This window comes from Rhinichthys klamathensis, unplaced genomic scaffold (assembly GCF_029890125.1).
Source record: "Rhinichthys klamathensis goyatoka isolate OS25496 unplaced genomic scaffold, OSU_Roscu_1.1 h1tg000614l_1, whole genome shotgun sequence".
Lineage (NCBI taxonomy): Eukaryota > Metazoa > Chordata > Actinopteri > Cypriniformes > Leuciscidae > Rhinichthys > Rhinichthys klamathensis.
Window position 1 is genome coordinate 142501 of NW_026607067.1, and position 20774 is coordinate 163274.

At 37.0% G+C, this 20774-nt stretch overlaps 1 protein-coding gene across 2 annotated transcripts in view; it reads left to right on the top strand.

Moving 5' to 3' along the window:
- Positions 1-20774, top strand: part of LOC130075970 (neuronal membrane glycoprotein M6-b-like) — a 57583-nt gene that overhangs the window by 25342 nt on the left and 11467 nt on the right. Inside the window, exons 1-2 of one of the 2 annotated variants that reach the window (XM_056240837.1) lie at positions 4617-4683; positions 19110-19296. In XM_056240837.1, coding sequence (XP_056096812.1) covers positions 4635-4683; positions 19110-19296 — 236 coding nt within the window. In that variant the 5' untranslated portion in view covers positions 4617-4634. Of the gene's footprint in view, positions 1-4616; positions 4684-19109; positions 19297-20774 lie in introns of those variants that run through there. The other variant, XM_056240838.1, reaches the window with a different exon arrangement.

Sequence of the window (20774 nt, forward strand, 5' to 3'; positions counted from 1 at the left end):
TCACACCGCAGGTCCATTTGAAATAAACTAGTGAAGGTGTTTATTGGTGTATGCGCTCGTGGTTCTGCCTGTAATATTAGTTCACATGAAGGTCGTCGGGTTAAAAGAGTCTAAAAGAGTAAATTGATTTTCGCTTATTAAACCTAGAGTGAGATCCTGAGACACATGATCTATGATTGAACATCCCCCGTCTTCCCTTCGGATCCACATTCCTCCAGTTATCCCGGACAGCTTGTGGGAATCTGGGCTCTCCGCTGGCCCTTGGGAAGCTGAGCGAGGTGTGTGTGTGTGTGTGTGTGTGTGTGTGTGTGTGTGTGTGTGTGTGTGTGTGTGTGTGTGTGTGTGTGTGTGTGTGTGTGTGTGTGTGTGTGAGAGAGACATACGGGGTCCAGGCTCTGAGAACCTTCTGTTTTGTGTGTCAGAGCTGATGCTCACGGGTGAGTGAACACTAGACCACTATTCAACCTCTCGTTACCCGTGTTGACGAACACAATGCCGTCCTCCAGCACTTCCACACCAGCGGCTGCAAAGACCAATATAGTTTACAGAGCTATTTGGGAGTTTATTTTATTGATTATAATTTATTATGCAGAATAATTCTACTTCAAGTTGCGTCAGAATGATCGGCACCACCACAAATACATTTTAAAATTTTTTTTAGATCATTGGTTATTTACTTGGGTTACACTTAAATTGGTAACGCTTTATTTTACAGTGTCCTTGTTACATGTACTTACCGTAGTAATAACAGTAAATTATGCATAATTACATGCAACAAAACCCTCAAGCAAACCCTAACCCTATAGTAAGTACATGTAGTTAATTAATATCACTCAATACTTAAATATATAATTACACTGTAACAATGACAGCTTAAAATAAAGTCTAACCAAAAATGTATCTAGATCATTGCTTATTTACTTGGGTTACACAGGTGTCATTGTTACAGTGTAATTATATATTTAAGTATTGAGTGATATTAATTAACAACATGTACTTACTATAGGGTTAGGGTTTGCTTGAGGGTTAGTTGCATGTAATTACGCATCATTTACTGTTATTACTACGGTAAGTACATGTAACATGCGTAACAAGGACACTGTAAAATAAAGTGTTGCCTTTACTTGAGATATTTACATGAAGTCCCCTGAGATTTAATAACTCGAGTCATTTGCATGTTCATGGTTCTCTGAAGTTATTGGTCACATGACATGCAGGTAAACAAATGAAATATTTAGCGCCAGATTTACTAAAAGCTTTTGGCATTAAAAAACGACAGTCTGGATTTACTAAAGACACGCAGTGAGAAACTGGCGATGAAAAGGTGTGGACAGTTATTTTGGCGGCTGACCTGATTGCATATATGCATTTGTAGGAGTTTCCCTTTCAGATGCAGAATGTGTGTGAGGAGAGTATTAAATGAGTGTTTGCCAGGGCTGTGCCGGTAAACTTGACAACCGCACCACCGCCATGCCATTATCGTTTGCGATATCCCAGTAAAACTTCTCGCAGAATTGACGTGCTACATGTAAACGATATTATCTGTTGTATTTTCCTGTAAATTATTCAGCCTTTATGAGCAAGCAGAAACTATATCATAATATATCGCCCACCCCTAGTAGAGCTGTCACTTTTGTGCAAAAAATGATTTCTGAGGCATTGATTGTCCATGTCTAAAGACGTTTCCATTTTCAACACCAAATACAGGCAAATCCACGGACACCTAACAGGCATTAGGACGAGCGTAAAGAGGCTTGAGACGCACAAGTCAGCAATATTCCTGATGATTTACTGGCGTGAAGTTTCGTCACAATGACAAACAGGAGCGACACATTCAGGGATTGAGATTAACGCCCTCGACCCGCCAGATGCGGGTACAAATGAACTTTGGCGGGAAACGCTGTCAAATCACGAGCCAATCTGGCGTGTTTCTGTGTTTACTCACGTTGCTGGGGAAGTTCGTGTAAGACAAATCTGTGTGGATTTAGCGCAAATACGCAACTCGTGATCCTCATGATATATTAACCCTTTAGGCGCCAGAGGTTTTTTCCTAAAATGTTTGATTTTGACATCTTAATTTCGAAAGGCTATATCTTAAAAGTGATAAAACATAGATACTTTCTGTAAATTAGAGAAATATTAAGGATGACCCAAAGTTTATGTAGGGATTACATTTTCCCATCTAATTTGCATATTATGACGTCATATGGTGGCGGCAATCTTGGATTATAGAATTACTAGTAAACTAGTAACTACTAGTAAACAAACTGTGTAAATCATTACTAATAAATGGTAGAAACAAACCGAATGCATGTAGTGGTTGGCCATTTGCTGTAGAGATTTTCCATTTACTACATACAGTAGGCACTCTGATTCCATGTATGGGGCACATATATATTATTCATATGACATACAAACACAAGTAGACAAGACCTGTTTAGTTCAAGCGCTCACTCGCCACGGCAAGGCCCAGATCACAAGTGAGATGATGAGCAGCGCGGCCAGATCGAGTGTGCACAGCTCGGACTACTGTCATTGTCATCGCGACTCCTCACCCTGCCTCCACGTCGCCCCCTAACTGTCCTATGAATACTTCAACCTCGTCTAGTGGCATTAGACAAAGTCTCCACCACAATACTGTCGCCGCGATCGCGGAGAGGCTCTGATAACATGGCTCACTCGCACACTAGCTCCGCTTTTGATCGCACTGATTCAAAGCGCTCTAACTCGAACATTTTGTATAGAAGCATGACGTTTTTTTGATTCGGGGATGAAGTATAACATGTCTGCCATCCAGTGGAGGGGAGGTCGAACGAAATTTGACACCCAATTTGACAAAATCGACCATTTTATTCAGTGCCGCATCTTGTTGAGTAAACTCGACCGTGGCGCCTAGAGGGTTAAATACAGCGTATTGCACAGAATCTGCTCATTTCTGGCTTACTTGAACACACGTCACTCCGCAACACATAACGGCGCGCTTGTTCACTTGCATTGAAGTAATAGCGAATATTAAAAAGCATTTGGTGAACAGAAAAGACACTGTTATTATCCAGCATCCTACATGTTCTGTGTCCTGTACTGATCTGTCCACCTAACACACATTTTTGGTAATAAAAAAAAAGGCTGTTAACCCTTAAAGACCTAAACGGCCGCCAGCGGCATAAAAATAACTTGTTCTTAAATGTTTAATAACTTTTGAACCACTAATCCAATTTGTATGCTTTAAAAGGTCCCATAAAGAGGAGATTCGCGGCTTTATTTTGGTATCGGGTTCATCGCGGTTGGACATTCAGATGCTCCGTAGTGAATGTGATTGCATCATCAAGTTTTGATCAGCATTGATTCGTCAAAGAAACCCATGTGATTTGTTCCTCTGAGCCAAACGAGCAGTTTGTTGATGCTTAGTCCCACCCCCAAGCCCAGATCGGTTGAAACTACATAAATATATATAAAGTCACATTTGCTTCAGTGCTCTATTACAATGTTTCTATTTATTTTTCTTCCTGAACTTTTTTGGACACATCTACATTGTAAATAACACCAGATTTTCACTGAAAATCGCCTATAATAATGTTATAATAAATGGCTATAACTTGCTTAGGGATTGTTACATGTAGTAAAAATTTCATCTGGAAATCTAGAATATCCAAGTACAACTTTCTAAAGGAAAAAATCCAAACTTCAGGAGGATTTGTTTGAGCTGAGTAAAAAAAAAAAAGAAAGAAATCTGCTGCCGTTTTTCTTAAATCTGGTAAATTTATCCATTCTAAGACAAAATAAATGTAAAATTGGTCATTTAAATGAGCTAGATTGAAACATCAAGTTCTCTTGTTTAAAATGATGGTACTTGATGCTGACTGCTATAATGGGTTAGAAAAACAAAGAACAGGTCTAGGTCTTTAAGGGTTAAAATCGATTCCCTATTTTCGTTTTCGAACCTTGTGTTGGTCGGTCCGATCGATTGTGCAATTGATTTTCGCACGTAAAGTGACAGCTGTAGTAGTCACAGGTGACAGTCTTGCACAACCAAACTCGATAAAGCATGAATTGCACGCCTAATGATCTTGACTTGCTTTTGATTGTTGGACTAACTTGTAAAAAAGAGACATGAAACTGACCAACACTCGATTCCCAAACGTCCCGTGAGTATCAGTATCAGCTTGTCAGGTCTTTATCTTTTTAATCTGTTTGATCAAACGACTTTTGATCAAAGTCCAAGTCTCTTATTTCTAGCTCTCTCTTCCTCCATCTGCTCTTGCTCTCCGTTCCTCTTCACGTCCACCATCCGCTCTGTCTTTCATTGTCCGGGAGAGCCCCCCCCCCCCCCTCCTCCGGTTCTCATGGGTCGGGCGGCAGATGGAGGGCTAGTTTCTGGCCAGTGGTTTCATAAATATGTTAATATATGCAGTGAGTGTGTGTTGGGCTTCAGTGTCAGATCTCCTCCTCCTCCACTGGTATTGTGCTGGTCTGGGAATGAGTCCGTGATTTGGTGTAGACGTGACTGGGAAACATCTTTGGTTGGTGTCTGTGTGGCAGCGACGTGAAGAAGAAGGAGAGAGCGAGAGAAGCAGAGAAGACGGAGGAATAGAACTGGGAAAGTTTGACGGAGGATTGTTCCGTGGGTTTCTGCCATGGAGACTTCATATGACGACACTGAAGACGAGCAGCGGGAGAAGAGAGGTACCAGTGACTCGCTGCGTTATTCCCACTGCGTCTGGTCCACGGCATCACGTGGGTTCTGCTGGTCCTTAACTGGATTTTTAAATTGCATATCATGTGTTCAACTCAGGTGTAGTTTGAGGCCAAACAACTTTTGATGAAAGTCCAGAAACGATTATTTCACGCACTGGTCTGTCATTGGTCCAAGTCTTCAGAGAACTCGATATCCTCGAGCAGAACGCTTGATTCTGACACTAGGTGTGTTTACATGCACTCATCTTCGCCAATGGGAATCCATCCAATCCGATTCAAAGTTCTGTTATAGGAACTCTAAACTCTACAATCAGATTCATGTTTTCGTTTACATGTGCATTGCATGCATTATAAACAAAGTTCAGCTCATGCACATATGCGTCATGTATGATTGTCATTTTTGCATTGATGACATTGAAAATGAAAGCTGACATTTATGTCAGAAGAGGGTTTTAAAAAATGTTTTTATTGCAAATATTCAGTCTCATCCATTGACCAGTTTGATAGACGTTTTGAAAATATGTTTTAAGCTTAGTTTTTTAAAATCATTAATTGGATTACATCACTACTTTCAATCCAATCAAAATGTAATGTGGATGAAGCTCAGTCAGATTTATCGAGGTGTTTACTGGAATTGAGTCCATTTGAGCCATAAATCTGATAATGCACGGATTATTTGTGTGCATGTAAACTCAGTCAGCTATTGCAGCCCAGTGTGTTAAACCTCATTCCTCAAACCTTCAGCCGTTTCTGATCCGCTCGACTGTAATGATCTTCCAGAACATGCGGGTCTCATGTGGAGAGGTCGAGGGTCTGGCGGACTCTAGAGGCGTGAGGAAGCCGGAGCTGCTCTTTTCTCGGGTTATCTTCATTCGCTTGCGACAGCTTTTGTCCATGGCATGAACACATTTCTGTGGAACTTGCACAGACGTGAGAGGAGTGAGGACGCATCTGTGGAGCTCCTGATGATCAGACACACACCAGCAGGACACCGGCGCAGAGACGACTGGTTCCTGAGGGCAGTGTGTGTCTGTGGAAGAGCCGAGGCCTGAGCTGTGCTGGATCTCCATGAGGAGCTTCTGCTGCTCCTCCTCCTCCTCTTCCTCCTTTCTTTATTAAACTCATAAAAGACAAAAGAATTACAGGAATACTGGATCCTAAACCTCAAAGAAATGCCAGATCCATGACCTCGGAGCAGAACTGAGGAGAAACTCCCAGAAACTCCTCATATGAGCCGCTCTCAGTACAAGGGGCTTTCCTTTCCATTAATGCTGGATAACACACACACACACGGCTCCTCCGGTTAATAATAATGTCTAGTGCGGTGACTGAGATATACATAAACGCCCCAACATCCGTCGCCCTGATGTTTGGGCTGATGGGGGAGTCTGAAACATGACTGTGGTCGGGAGTCAGGCATGATCACATGCATACATCGGCTTGGAAAGCTGGAAAGAGTGAAATGCTCTGTGTGTTTGTGTGTGTTTTAGGAGATGCATTATAGAAGTGATTGTGTAACGACAGCATTCAGTGTTTGAGTGAAGCTCAGTGCACTAAACACAGCATCAGCTCCTCTGAAGACAAGCGTCATTAGAGGACAAACAAGACGATTAGTGGAGAAATATGACTACCACTTTATTTAGTATTCTGTAGAATTTCATTCTAAAGAAAATTTGAATAAGAAAATTTGAATAATCAAAAGGAAATCACCACAGCATTGGGAATATAATGTCGCAATGGAAAAAGTATTTCTTAAAAAATCAAGTAAATAATTATAATAATAAAATGTATGTATAGTATAATAAAAAAATTATATAAACATAAATATTAAATATTTTATGAGATGTTATGCTTTAAAGTAATGACGCTGGAAGGAGATTTGTACTTTATTGTCATAAAGTCAATACATTTTCTTTTATCATAATATTTCTGATTTCTGGCACTGCATATCGTGGCCACGAGTTAATGTGTGTGTTCCCACTAATACGTCAGCATATTTTACGAATTAGTTCCCTCATTTTAGTAAATCGTGGCCACGGAGAAGCAAATTCACTCCCTTGTTTTAGTTCAATCAAAACGAGGGAATGAATTAGTTAAACTTGGCTAAGATTTACTAAAACGAGGAAACGAATTGATAAGTCGTGGGAACGAATTCATGGCCATTCATTTAACTAAAACAAGGGAGCGAAATAATTCAACTTTGCCACGATTTACTAAAATGAGGGAACGAATTAGTTCAAAGTGGCCACAATTTACTTAAACAATGGAACGAATTGATAAGTCGTCGGAACGAATTCTTAATTCATGGCCACTATTTAAAGGAGCTGTATGTAAGAAATGTATTTCAATTAATCATAAAATGGCCCTGATGTGTCTCTAGACATTAAGAAATCATGTTCATTTGAAATACTTATATCACTGACAACAGTAGTACGGCCACGATATTGTCATTTAAAAAGTGAAGTTGCAGCCCTCAACTGATGTTGATGTTGTCATCTTGTGTTTTGGTCTGAAGCCCCACCCTCCACCTATCTACCAATCACGAAGTCAGTGGTGTTTCAGCATCCGGGTTGCCAGCTCTGCTCTAGTTGAAAGCTCCTTGTAGCAGCCTACGTTCCTGCTGGATCCTGCAGCCTATCTGGCAACCTCGAGTCAGGGGGGAGGGGGAGGGGGAGGGGATACACCGCTCTACAGTAATTTGAAAGTGATTGCAGTACCAGTTTTGTCCAAAATCTTACATACAGCTCCTTTAACTAAAACAAGGGAATGAAATAATTAAACTTAGCCCTAATTTACTGAAACGAGGGAACAAATTAATTCAACTTTGCCACAATTTACTAAAATGAGGGAACGAATTAGTTCAAAGTGGCCACGATTTACTGAAACAATGTAACGAATTTAGTCGTCGTAACAAATTCTTAATATATGGCCACGATTTACTGAAACAAGGTTACGAATTAAGTCGTCGTAGCGAATTCTTAATTCATGGCCACTATTTACTAAAACAAGGTAACGAATTAAGTCGTCGTAGCGAATTCTTAATTCATGGCCACTATTTACTAAAACAAGGTAACGAATTAAGTCGTCGTAACGAATTCTTAATATATGGCCACTATTTACTAAAACAAGGTAACGAATTTAGTCATCGTAGCGAATTCTTAATTCATGGCCACTATTTACTAAAACAAGGTAACGAATTAAGTCGTCGTAACAAATTCTTAATTCATGGCCACTATTTACTAAAACAAGGTAACGAATTAAGTCGTCGTAACGAATTCTTAGTTCATGGCCACTATTTACTAAAACAAGGTAACGAATTAAGTCGTCGTAACGAATTCTTAATTCATGGCCACTATTTACTAAAACAAGGTAACGAATTTAGTCGTCGTAACGTATTCTTAATTCATGGCCACTATTTACTAAAACAAGGTAACGAATTAAGTCGTCGTAACGAATTCTTAATTCATGGCCACTATTTACTAAAACAAGGTAACGAATTAAGTCGTCGTAACGAATTCTTAGTTCATGGCCACTATTTACTAAAACAAGGTAACGAATTAAGTCGTCGAAACGAATTCTTAGTTCATGGCCACTATTTACTAAAACAAGGTAACGAATTTAGTCGTCGTAACGAATTCTTAGTTCATGGCCACTATTTACTAAAACAAGGTAACGAATTTAGTCGTCGTAACGAATTCTTAGTTCATGGCCACTATTTACTAAAACAAGGTAACGAATTTAGTCGTCGTAACGAATTCTTAGTTCATGGCCACTATTTACTAAAACAAGGTAACGAATTTAGTCGTCGTAGCGAATTCTTAATTCATGGCCACTATTTACTGAAACAAGGTAACGAATTTAGTCGTCGTAGCGAATTCTTAATTCATGGCCACTATTTACTGAAACAAGGTAACGAATTTAGTCGTCGTAGCGAATTCTTAGTTCATGGCCACTATTTACTAAAACAAGGCAACGAATTTAGTCGTCGTAACGAATTCTTAGTTCATGGCCACTATTTACTAAAACAAGGCAACGAATTTAGTCGTCGTAACGAATTCTTAGTTCATGGCCACTATTTACTAAAACAAGGCAACGAATTTAGTCGTCGTAACGAATTCTTAGTTCATGGGCACTATTTACTAAAACAAGGTTACGAATTTAGTCGTCGTAACGAATTCTTAGTTCATGGCCACTATTTACTAAAACAAGGCAACGAATTTAGTCGTCGTAGCGAATTCTTAATTCATGGCCACTATTTACTAAAACAAGGTTACGAATTTAGTCGTCGTAACGAATTCTTAGTTCATGGGCACTATTTACTAAAACAAGGTTACGAATTTAGTCGTCGTAGCGAATTCTTAATTCATGGCCACTATTTACTAAAACAAGGTTACGAATTTAGTCGTCGTAACGAATTCTTAGTTCATGGCCACTATTTACTAAAACAAGGCAACGAATTTAGTCGTCGTAACGAATTCTTAGTTCATGGGCACTATTTACTAAAACAAGGCAACGAATTTAGTCGTCGTAACAAATTCTTAGTTCATGGCCACTATTTACTAAAACAAGGTAACGAATTAAGTCGTCGTAGCGAATTCTTAGTTCATGGCCACTATTTACTAAAACAAGGTAACGAATTTAGTCGTCGCAACGAATTCTTAGTTCATGGCCACTATTTACTAAAACAAGGTAACGAATTTAGTCGTCGTAACGAATTCTTAGTTCATGGGCACTATTTACTAAAACAAGGCAACGAATTTAGTCGTCGTAACGAATTCTTAGTTCATGGCCACTATTTACTAAAACAAGTTAACGAATTAAGTCGTCGTAGCGAATTCTTAGTTCATGGCCACTATTTACTAAAACAAGGTAACGAATTTAGTCGTCGTAACGAATTCTTAGTTCATGGCCATTATTTACTAAAACAAGGTAATGAATTTAGTCGTCGTAGCGAATTCTTAATTCATGGCCACTATTTACTAAAACAAGGTAACGAATTAAGTCGTCGTAACGAATTCTTAATTCATGGCCACTATTTAAATAAAGCGAGGGAAAAAATTAGTTCAAAAGGGCCACGATTTATTAAAACAAGGTAACGAATTTAGTCGTCGTAACGAATTCTTAATATATGGCCACGATTTACTGAAACAAGGTAACGAATTAAGTCGTCGTAACGAATTCTTAATTCATGGCCACTATTTAAATAAAGCGAGGGAACAAATTAGTTAAAAGTGGCCACTATTTACTAAAACAAGGTAACGAATTTAGTCGTCGTAACGAATTCTTATGGCCATTATTTACTAAAACAAGGTAACAAATTAGTTCAAAAGGGCCACGATTTATTAAAACAATGTAACGAATTTAGTCGTCGTAACGAATTCTTAATATATGGCCACGATTTACTAAAACAAGGTAACAAATTAAGTCATCGTAACGAATTCTTAATTCATGGCCACTATTTAAATAAAGCGAGGGAACAAATTAGTTAAAAGTGGCCACGATTTACTGAAACAAGGTAACGAATTTAGTCGTCGTAACGAATTCTTAGTTCATGGCCACTATTTACTAAAACAAGGTAACGAATTAAGTCGTCGTAACGAATTCTTAGTTCATGGCCACTATTTACTAAAACAAGGTAACGAATTAAGTCGTCGTAGTGAATTCTTAATATATGGCCATGATTTACTAAAACAAGGTAACAAATTAAGTCATCGTAACGAATTCTTAATTCATGGCCACTATTTAAATAAAGCGAGGGAACAAATTAGTTAAAAGTGGCCACGATTTACTGAAACAAGGTAACGAATTTAGTCGTCGTAACGAATTCTTAATATATGGCCACGATTTACTAAAACAAGGTAACGTATTTAGTCGTCGTAGCGAATTCTTAATTCATGGCCACGATTTACTAAAACAAGGTAACGAATTAAGTCGTCGTAACGAATTCTTAATATATGGCCACGATTTACTGAAACAAGGTAACAAATTAAGTCGTCGTAACGAATTCTTAATTCATGGCCACTATTTAAATAAAGCGAGGGAACAAATTAGTTAAAAGTGGCCACAATTTACTAAAACAAGGTAACAAATTTAGTCGTCGTAACGAATTCTTAATATATGGCCACGATTTACTGAAACAAGGTAACGAATTTAGTAGTCGTAACGAATTCTTAATATATGGCCACGATTTACTAAAACAAGGTAACTAATTTAGTCGTCGTAGCGAATTCTTAATTCATGGCCACTATTTACTAAAACAAGGTAACAAATTAAGTCGTCGTAACGCATTCTTAATTCATGGCCATGATTTACTAAAACAAGGTAACAAATTAGTTCAAAGTGGCCACGATTTATTAAAACAATGTAACGAATTTAGTTGTCGTAACGAATTCTTAATATATGGCCACTATTTACTAAAACAAGGTAACGAATTAAGTCGTCGTAACGAATTCTTAATTCATGGCCACTATTTAAAAAAAGCGAGGGAACAAATTAGTTAAAAGTGGCCACTATTTACTAAAACAAGGTAACGAATTTAGTCGTCGTAACGAATTCTTAGTTCATGGCCATTATTTACTAAAACAAGGTAACAAATTAGTTCAAAAGGGCCACGATTTATTAAAACAATGTAACGAATTTAGTCATCGTAACGAATTCTTAATATATGGCCATGATTTACTAAAACAAGGTAACAAATTAAGTCGTCGTAACGAATTCTTAATTCATGGCCACTATTTACTAAAACAAGGTAACGAATTAAGTCGTCGTAACGAATTCTTAATTCATGGCCACTATTTAAATAAAGCGAGGGAAAAAATTAGTTAAAAGTGGCCACGATTTACTGAAACAAGGTAACGAATTTAGTCGTCGTAACGAATTCTTAATATATGGCCACGATTTACTGAAACAAGGTAACGAATTTAGTCGTCGTAACGAATTCTTAATATATGGCCACGATTTACTGAAACAAGGTAACAAATTAGTTCAAAGTGGCCACGATTTATTAAAACAATGTAACGAATTTAGTCGTCGTAACGAATTCTTAATATATGGCCACTATTTACTAAAACAAGGTAACGAATTAAGTCGTCGTAACGAATTCTTAATTCATGGCCACTATTTAAATAAAGCGAGGGAACAAATTAGTTAAAAGTGGCCACTATTTACTAAAACAAGGTAACGAATTAAGTTGTCGTAACGAATTCTTAATTCATGGCCACTATTTAAATAAAGCGAGGGAACAAATTAGTTAAAAGTGGCCACTATTTACTAAAACAAGGTAACTAATTTAGTCGTCGTAACGAATTCTTAGTTCATGGCCATTATTTACTAAAACAAGGTAACAAATTAGTTAAAAGTGGCCACTATTTACTAAATCAAGGTAACGAATTTAGTCGTCGTAACGAATTCTTAGTTCATGGCCACTATTTACTGAAACAAGGTAACGAATTTAGTCGTCGTAACGAATTCTTAATATATGGCCATGATTTACTAAAACAAGGTAACAAATTAAGTCGTCGTAACGAATTCTTAATTCATGGCCACTATTTACTAAAACAAGGTAACGAATTAAGTCATCGTAACGAATTCTTAATTCATGGCCACTATTTAAATAAAGCGAGGGAACAAATTAGTTAAAAGTGGCCACGATTTACTGAAACAAGGTAACGAATTTAGTCGTCGTAACGAATTCTTAATATATGGCCACGATTTACTGAAACAAGGTAACGAATTTAGTCGTCGTAGCGAATTCTTAATTCATGGCCACTATTTACTAAAACAAGGTAACGAATTAAGTCGTCGTAGCGAATTCTTAATATATGGCCACGATTTACTAAAACAAGGTAACAAATTAAGTCATCGTAACGAATTCTTAATTCATGGCCACTATTTAAATAAAGCGAGGGAACAAATTAGTTAAAAGTGGCCACGATTTACTGAAACAAGGTAACGAATTTAGTCGTCGTAACGAATTCTTAGTTCATGGCCACTATTTACTAAAACATGGTAACGAATTAAGTCGTCGTAACGAATTCTTAGTTCATGGCCACTATTTACTAAAACAAGGTAACGAATTAAGTCGTCGTAGCGAATTCTTAATATATGGCCATGATTTACTAAAACAAGGTAACAAATTAAGTCATCGTAACGAATTCTTAATTCATGGCCACTATTTAAATAAAGCGAGGGAACAAATTAGTTAAAAGTGGCCACGATTTACTGAAACAAGGTAACGAATTTAGTCGTCGTAACGAATTCTTAATATATGGCCACGATTTACTAAAACAAGGTAACGTATTTAGTCGTCGTAGCGAATTCTTAATTCATGGCCACGATTTACTAAAACAAGGTAACGAATTAAGTCGTCGTAACGAATTCTTAATATATGGCCACGATTTACTGAAACAAGGTAACAAATTAAGTCGTCGTAACGAATTCTTAGTTCATGGCCACTATTTACTAAAACAAGGTAACAAATTAAGTCGTCGTAGCGAATTCTTAATTCATGGCCACTATTTACTAAAACAAGGTAACGAATTAAGTCGTCGTAACGAATTCTTAATATATGGCCACGATTTACTGAAACAAGGTAACGAATTAAGTCGTCGTAACGAATTCTTAATTCATGGCCACTATTTACTAAAACAAGGTAACGAATTAAGTCGTCGTAACGAATTCTTAATATATGGCCACGATTTACTGAAACAAGGTAACAAATTAAGTCGTCGTAGCGAATTCTTAATTCATGGCCACTATTTACTAAAACAAGGTAACGAATTAAGTCGTCGTAACGAATTCTTAATATATGGCCACGATTTACTGAAACAAGGTAACAAATTAAGTCGTCATTACTTATTCTTAATTCATGGCCATTATTTACTAAAGCGAGGGAACAAATTAGTTCAAAGTGGCCACGATTTACTGAAACAAGGTAACAAATTAAGTCGTCGTAGCGAATTCTTAATTCATGGCCATTATTTACTAAAACAAGGTAACGAATTTAGTCGTCGTAGCGAATTCTTAATTCATGGCCACTATTTACTAAAACAAGGTAACGAATTTAGTCGTCGTAACAAACTCTTAATATATGGCCACGATTTACTGAAACAAGGTAACGAATTTAGTCGTCGTAGCGAATTCTTAGTTCATGGCCACTATTTACTAAAACAAGGTAACGAATTTAGTCGTCGTAACGAATTCTTAATATATGGCCACTATTTACTAAAACAAGGTAACGAATTTAGTCATCGTAGCGAATTCTTAGTTCATGGCCACTATTTACTAAAACAAGGTAACGAATTTAGTCGTCATTACTTATTCTTAATTCATGGCCATTATTTACTAAAACAAGGTAACGAATTTAGTCGTCGTAGCGAATTCTTAATTCATGGCCATTATTTACTAAAACAAGGTAACGAATTTAGTCGTCATTACTTATTCTTAATTCATGGCCATTATTTACTAAAACAAGGTAACGAATTTAGTCGTCGTAACGAATTCTTAGTTCATGGCCACTATTTACTAAAACAAGGTAACGAATTTAGTCGTCGTAACGAATTCTTAATATATGGCCACTATTTACTAAAACAAGGTAACGAATTTAGTCGTCGTAGCGAATTCTTAGTTCATGGCCACTATTTACTAAAACAAGGTAACGAATTAAGTCGTCATTACTTATTCTTAATTCATGGCCATTATTTACTAAAACAAGGTAACGAATTTAGTCGTCGTAGCGAATTCTTAATTCATGGCCACTATTTACTAAAACAAGGTAACGAATTTAGTCGTCATAACGAATTCTTAATATATGGCCACTATTTACTAAAACAAGGTAACGAATTTAGTCGTCGTAGCGAATTCTTAGTTCATGGCCACTATTTACTAAAACAAGGTAACGAATTAAGTCGTCATTACTTATTCTTAATTCATGGCCATTATTTACTAAAACAAGGTAACGAATTTAGTCGTCGTAGCGAATTCTTAATTCATGGCCACTATTTACTAAAACAAGGTAACGAATTTAGTCGTCATAACGAATTCTTAATTCATGGCCACTATTTACTAAAACAAGGTAACGAATTTAGTCGTCGTAACGAATTCTTAGTTCATGGCCACTATTTACTAAAACAAGGTAACAAATTAAGTCGTCATTACTTATTCTTAATTCATGGCCATTATTTACTAAAGCGAGGGAACAAATTAGTTCAAAGTGGCCACGATTTACTAAAACAAGGGAACGAATTTTTAAATTGTGGCCATAATATACATAAGATAGACAATATATATATTTACTTATTGTGATGTTTCGAAAACCTCTGTGACTGTCACTCAACTGTTAAATGTAATTAAAATAGCACTTAATGTGTAATTATTACGCATAAAGACGCTTAATTCAGGCTTTTATCTTAGTTAGTTTGGCTGTTTTGTCATCATATGAAGCTGTTTTTGATGTCCGACTGATTCATGCATTGGATATGAATCATCCGATTATTTTGGTCAGTTGACTAAAACTTTCTGCAGCTCACGGGACAGTAAACAAGATTCCCAAAGTGTTTCTGGAAAGGGTGGGAATAGATTGTAGCATTGAAGTGTCTTCATAAGAGAGAGTGTGTGTGTGTGTGTGTGTGTGTGGGTCGTGAGAGACTGTGCCGTGGCCAGTACTCACTGGGTTGTGGTTAACTCGCTGCTATGGAAACTCTATTCACAGCACTGAATGCGTTCACCCGGCGAGCCTCATGAATGCTGGGCACGGACTGTGGGACACATCGGGATCTGAAAGGCCTCTCCGCTGCTTAATAAATCTGCTGTAATTTGCCTTTGTGTGCTGGGAAACGGCTCTGTGTGGAGGAACGTTCAGGATCGGGGCCGGGCACAATGGGCCCTGATTAATCACTGTGGGCTCTGCTCCCGGATGAGGGAGACATGTACATACACCTGAATCTCATCATTTGAGGCTTGTTAAACATGTTTCTAAATTAAACCTATTTTATAGTACCTTTTTTTTTTTTTTTTTATGCGATGTAACTCGTGACCAATAAGCACATTTCTTCCTCCAGGATCATTGGGATTTTTTCTCTCTCATTTTAGTATGTTATAATTAAGGCGATGAGCAACTAAGAAGGCAAACATATGCTCACATTCCCATATTATCCCATTTTTAATTTATTTTCTTTTATTAAATAATTCATTAATTAATTTTCTGACATTCTCCCATTATTCCCATATTATTTATTTATTTTTAAATATTTTTCACATTCCCATATTATTATCATCCCATTTTTATTTATTTATTTATTTATTTATTTATTCTCACATTCTCATATTATTACCATATTATCATCCCATTTTTATTTTATTTATTTATTTATTCTCATATTATTCCCATATTATTATCACATTTTTATTTTATTTATTTATTTATTCTCAGATTCTCATATTATTCCCATATTATTATCACATTTTTATTTTATTTATTTATTTATTCTCACATTCTCATATTATTCCCATATTATTATCACATTTTTATTTTATTTATTTATTTATTCTCACATTCTCATATTATTCCCATATTATCATCCCATTTTTATTTTATTTATTTATTTATTCTCACATTCTCATATTATTCCCATATTATTATCACATTTTTATTTTATTTATTTATTTATTCTCAGATTCTCATATTATTCCCATATTATTATCACATTTTTATTTTATTTATTTATTTATTCTCACATTCTCATATTATTCCCATATTATTATCACATTTTTATTTTATTTATTTATTTATTCTCACATTCTCATATTATTCCCATATTATCATCCCATTTTTATTTTATTTATTTATTTATTCTCACATTCTCATATTATTCCCATATTATTATCACATTTTTATTTTATTTATTTATTTATTCTCAGATTCTCATATTATTCCCATATTATTATCACATTTTTATTTTATTAATTAATTAATTTTCTCACATTATCATAATATTCCCATAGTATTCCCCTTTATATATATATATATATATATATATATATATATATATATATATATATATATATATATATATATATATTTTTTAAATCTCATTACATTTTTTTTCCTCACATTCCTATATTATTCTTTTATTTATTTATTTATTTATTTATTTTTGCTATTCAACTTTTCATGACAATTAAGCGTATTTCTTTGTCCAGGATCATTACTTTAAACATCGAATTTTAATTACTGTAATGTGAAAAAAGTACATTATTAAAATATTTAAATATTTTTAATTATTTAAAACATTGATATTTGTCATTGTAGTATTTGTTATGTTGCTTTTATTTTTACAGTAATGAAAATGCTAATGAAAATGTTGAGAATAAGGAAAATTATAAACAAAAATCTGAATAAAAACATTACAATAATAACAATGTATCAGAAATAATATCAGAATATAGTTCATCAGTTAAAACAGCATCAGCGTCACCACTTTAGTTAGTTTCTACCAAACACTGGCATTAATGCACCGAATCCTCGACCTGTTTAATATAGAGCTGATTAGTTTCAGTGTTTGTCTTTCATGTCTTGTTTAAATGTGGCTTTGGTTCATTTATTAATCTTGATAGATTATGACGTGTGCATTATTGCCCAGCAGCAGTTCGTGTGTGTCTTCATCACTCCTCATCATCATCACTGATCATCGAGTCCAGACTCTGAGTGTGTTAGAGTTAAAGTGAAGAGCGAGGAAGAAGGAAAACATATGCTCATATTTCCATAAAAGGCTCCATTAATTATTCATGCCTGGATTTTGTTTTAGAGTTGTTTTCTCCAGGAGTATTTCTCTAGTGGTGCTTTTATGGTCTTCGTCCCTGTAACACTGATAAAACCCATGGCCAGTTGTGTGATTGTTTTGTTTTTGTTTGTGAACCCAGATCGAGGAAGCACATTAACACACACACACACACACACACACACACTCTCTCTCTCTCTCTCTCTCTCTCTCTCTCTCTCTCTCTCTCTCTCTCTCTCTCTCTCTCTCTCTCTCTCTCTCTCTCTCTCTCTCTCTCTCTCTCTCACACACACACTCTCACACACACACACACACTAACACACACTCTCTCTCTCTCTCTCTCTCTCTCTCTCTCTCTCTCTCTCTCTCACACACACACACACACACACACACACACACACACACATGCTCACACACACACACATGCTCACACACACACACACACACATGCATCCTGACACACACACACACACACATGCAGTTCATTAGTTTTTTGTTTTTCACACTCTGTTCTTTACTCTGTTTTTAATTAGTCCGTTCTCAGTTTTATGGTGGAGAAATAGTTCACCAACCCAGAGCAATCTCTTGTTGACTCATGTTTGTTATGCTGTTATTTTTCAATGTTTTTTTTCTGTGAAAAACAAAATAAGAGTTTTAGAAGTTTTTTGTGTGTGTGTGTGTGTCTGCTGACGTGTCCTAATGTGTAAACATTATCGGATGCGCACTCACACACGTACACACACACACACACGTGACCTAATGTGTAAACATTATCGGATGCGCACTCACTCACACACGCGTGCACACACACAAACACAAACACACACACACACACACACACACACACACACACGTGACCTAATGTGTAAACATTATCGGATGCGCACTCACTCACACACGCGTGCACACACACAAACACAAACACACACACACACACACACACACACACACACACACGTGACCTAATGTGTAAACATTATCGGATGCGCACTCACTCACACACGCGTGCACACACACAAACACAAACACACACACACGTGACCTAATGTGTAAACATTATCCGAAGCACACACACTCGCGCACACACACACACACACACACACACACACGTATGTGACCTAATGTGTAAACATTATCGGAAGCGCACTCACTCACACACGCGCACACACACACACACACACACACACACACGTATGTGACCTAATGTGTAAACATTATCGGAAGCGCACTCACTCACACACGCGCACACACACACACACACACACACACGTATGTGACCTAATGTGTAAACATTATCGGAAGCGCACTCACTCACACACACACACACACACACACACACACGCATATGTGAATATTTGCATGTATATTTATACACAATTTATATTATAAAATATAAATAACACATTTTTCTAAAATATATACATGCACGTGTGTGTATTTATATACATAATAATTATACACAGAACACATATTTATGTAACACAAACTTTTCTTTCGGATGCGATTAATCGCGATTAATCGTTGCCCAGGAATGTGCAGCATGCATGTTGAGTATAACTCTTAAACCTGTACTGATTATAAACTGTGTGTGTGTGTGTGTGTGTGTGTGTGTGTGTGTGTGTGTGTGTGTGTGTGCAGGTTGCTTCGAGTGCTGCATTAAGTGTCTGGGAGGCGTGCCGTACGCGTCTCTGCTGGCCACCATCTTGTGTTTCTCTGGAGTGGCTCTGTTCTGCGGATGTGGACACGTCGCTCTCACGGGAACACTCACTATCCTGGAGAACCACTTCTCCCGGGTCACCGCCGACCACGCCATGCTGACCGACATGTGAGTGTGTGTGTGTGTGTATTACTCATATTGTGTGTAAGCATTAAGCTACTCGATACTTGCATAACTCGATACCTACTCACGATGCAGCTCGAGTACCTTATTGCTTTTATAATCACACAATATAAATATTAAAGCCAAAAAATATGTATCAATGCAACTTTCATAAAGTAATATCACTAAAAGCCGTCCTTCCGCTGGGAAAAATAGTCCCTGACCGTAAACAGCAGCAGAAGTCACATACATTATTCCTCCATTAGATGGCGGCAAAGACTGTCTTAAAGGCGCAGTGTGTAAGTTTTAGCGGCATCTAGTGGTGAGGTTGTGAACTGCACCCAACTGAAGTTACGGTGGCCGACAGGAAGTGATGTCATCGTCTGAGACAGCAGAGAGGAGCCAGTTCAGCAATGATGTTTCTTTACATAGACAAATTAAGAAATTAAGTTTACTTGATTATTAAGTAAAACGATATGTTATTGTTACCTGTTCATCATTGTGTCAGTGTTTTATTCGCTGACTTTAGCAGCTTCTCTGCACGAAGAACAACATAGAGACGAAACATGTCGGTGTAAGCGAACCCGCGGTGTGTGTAGAGAGAAACGCTCATTCTAAGCTAATAAACACATAACGCTTCATTATGTAAGCTCTTTACTCACCACTGAACACATACCGTATTTTCCGCACTATAAGGCGCACCTTCAATGAATGACCTATTTTAGAACATTTTTCATATATAGGGCGCACCGGATTATAAGGCGCATAAGATACTGCAGTCAAACGTTTGACTGGGTTTGCCTTATGCATCCACTAGATGTCAACAAATGTCAACAAAACAGTCAGATAAAGTCAAACTTTATTAAGCGTTCTGACAACTCCGTTCACTCCCATGGTAACGTTGTTCAAACGTTAAAGGAAAACTCCGGTCAATTTTAACATTGAGCTCATTTTTTGTAAATTTGGAGTGCTGTCAGTACAGATAACAACGACAAAAACCGGTGTTGCCTACACTGTGTTATCCTCTTTTTAAAATCTGCACCCTGTTGACTTAAACGGGGCAAGTTTTAAACCTGCTTTTAGCCTCTTAACAACCTTAATGTGTCATTACAAGTGCACAGCCATGTGAGTGAACACAGTGAATCTGACTGCAATAAATGTGAAAGATATGAATAAAAATGACGTTTATTCAGCCAGCTCACATACCCGTATTTAGTTCCTGTTTTCGGTCGAAGTCCACAGTAGGCGATTCAGCCGATGACGGTGCTGTGTGGTGTTCTGAGAATATCAGCTCAAATGGATAGTTCATCCGGATCAGATGTTGAACACACGGAGGAGGTTTGATCGCGCGCGCGAACTCGACAATCGACTACTGTGGACTTCGACCGAAAACAGGAAGTAAATACGGGTGTGTGAGCTGGCTGAATAAAGAGATTATTCCTGCCTTCGTGAAAGCTCGGATCCCAGTTGAGACTGATATATCA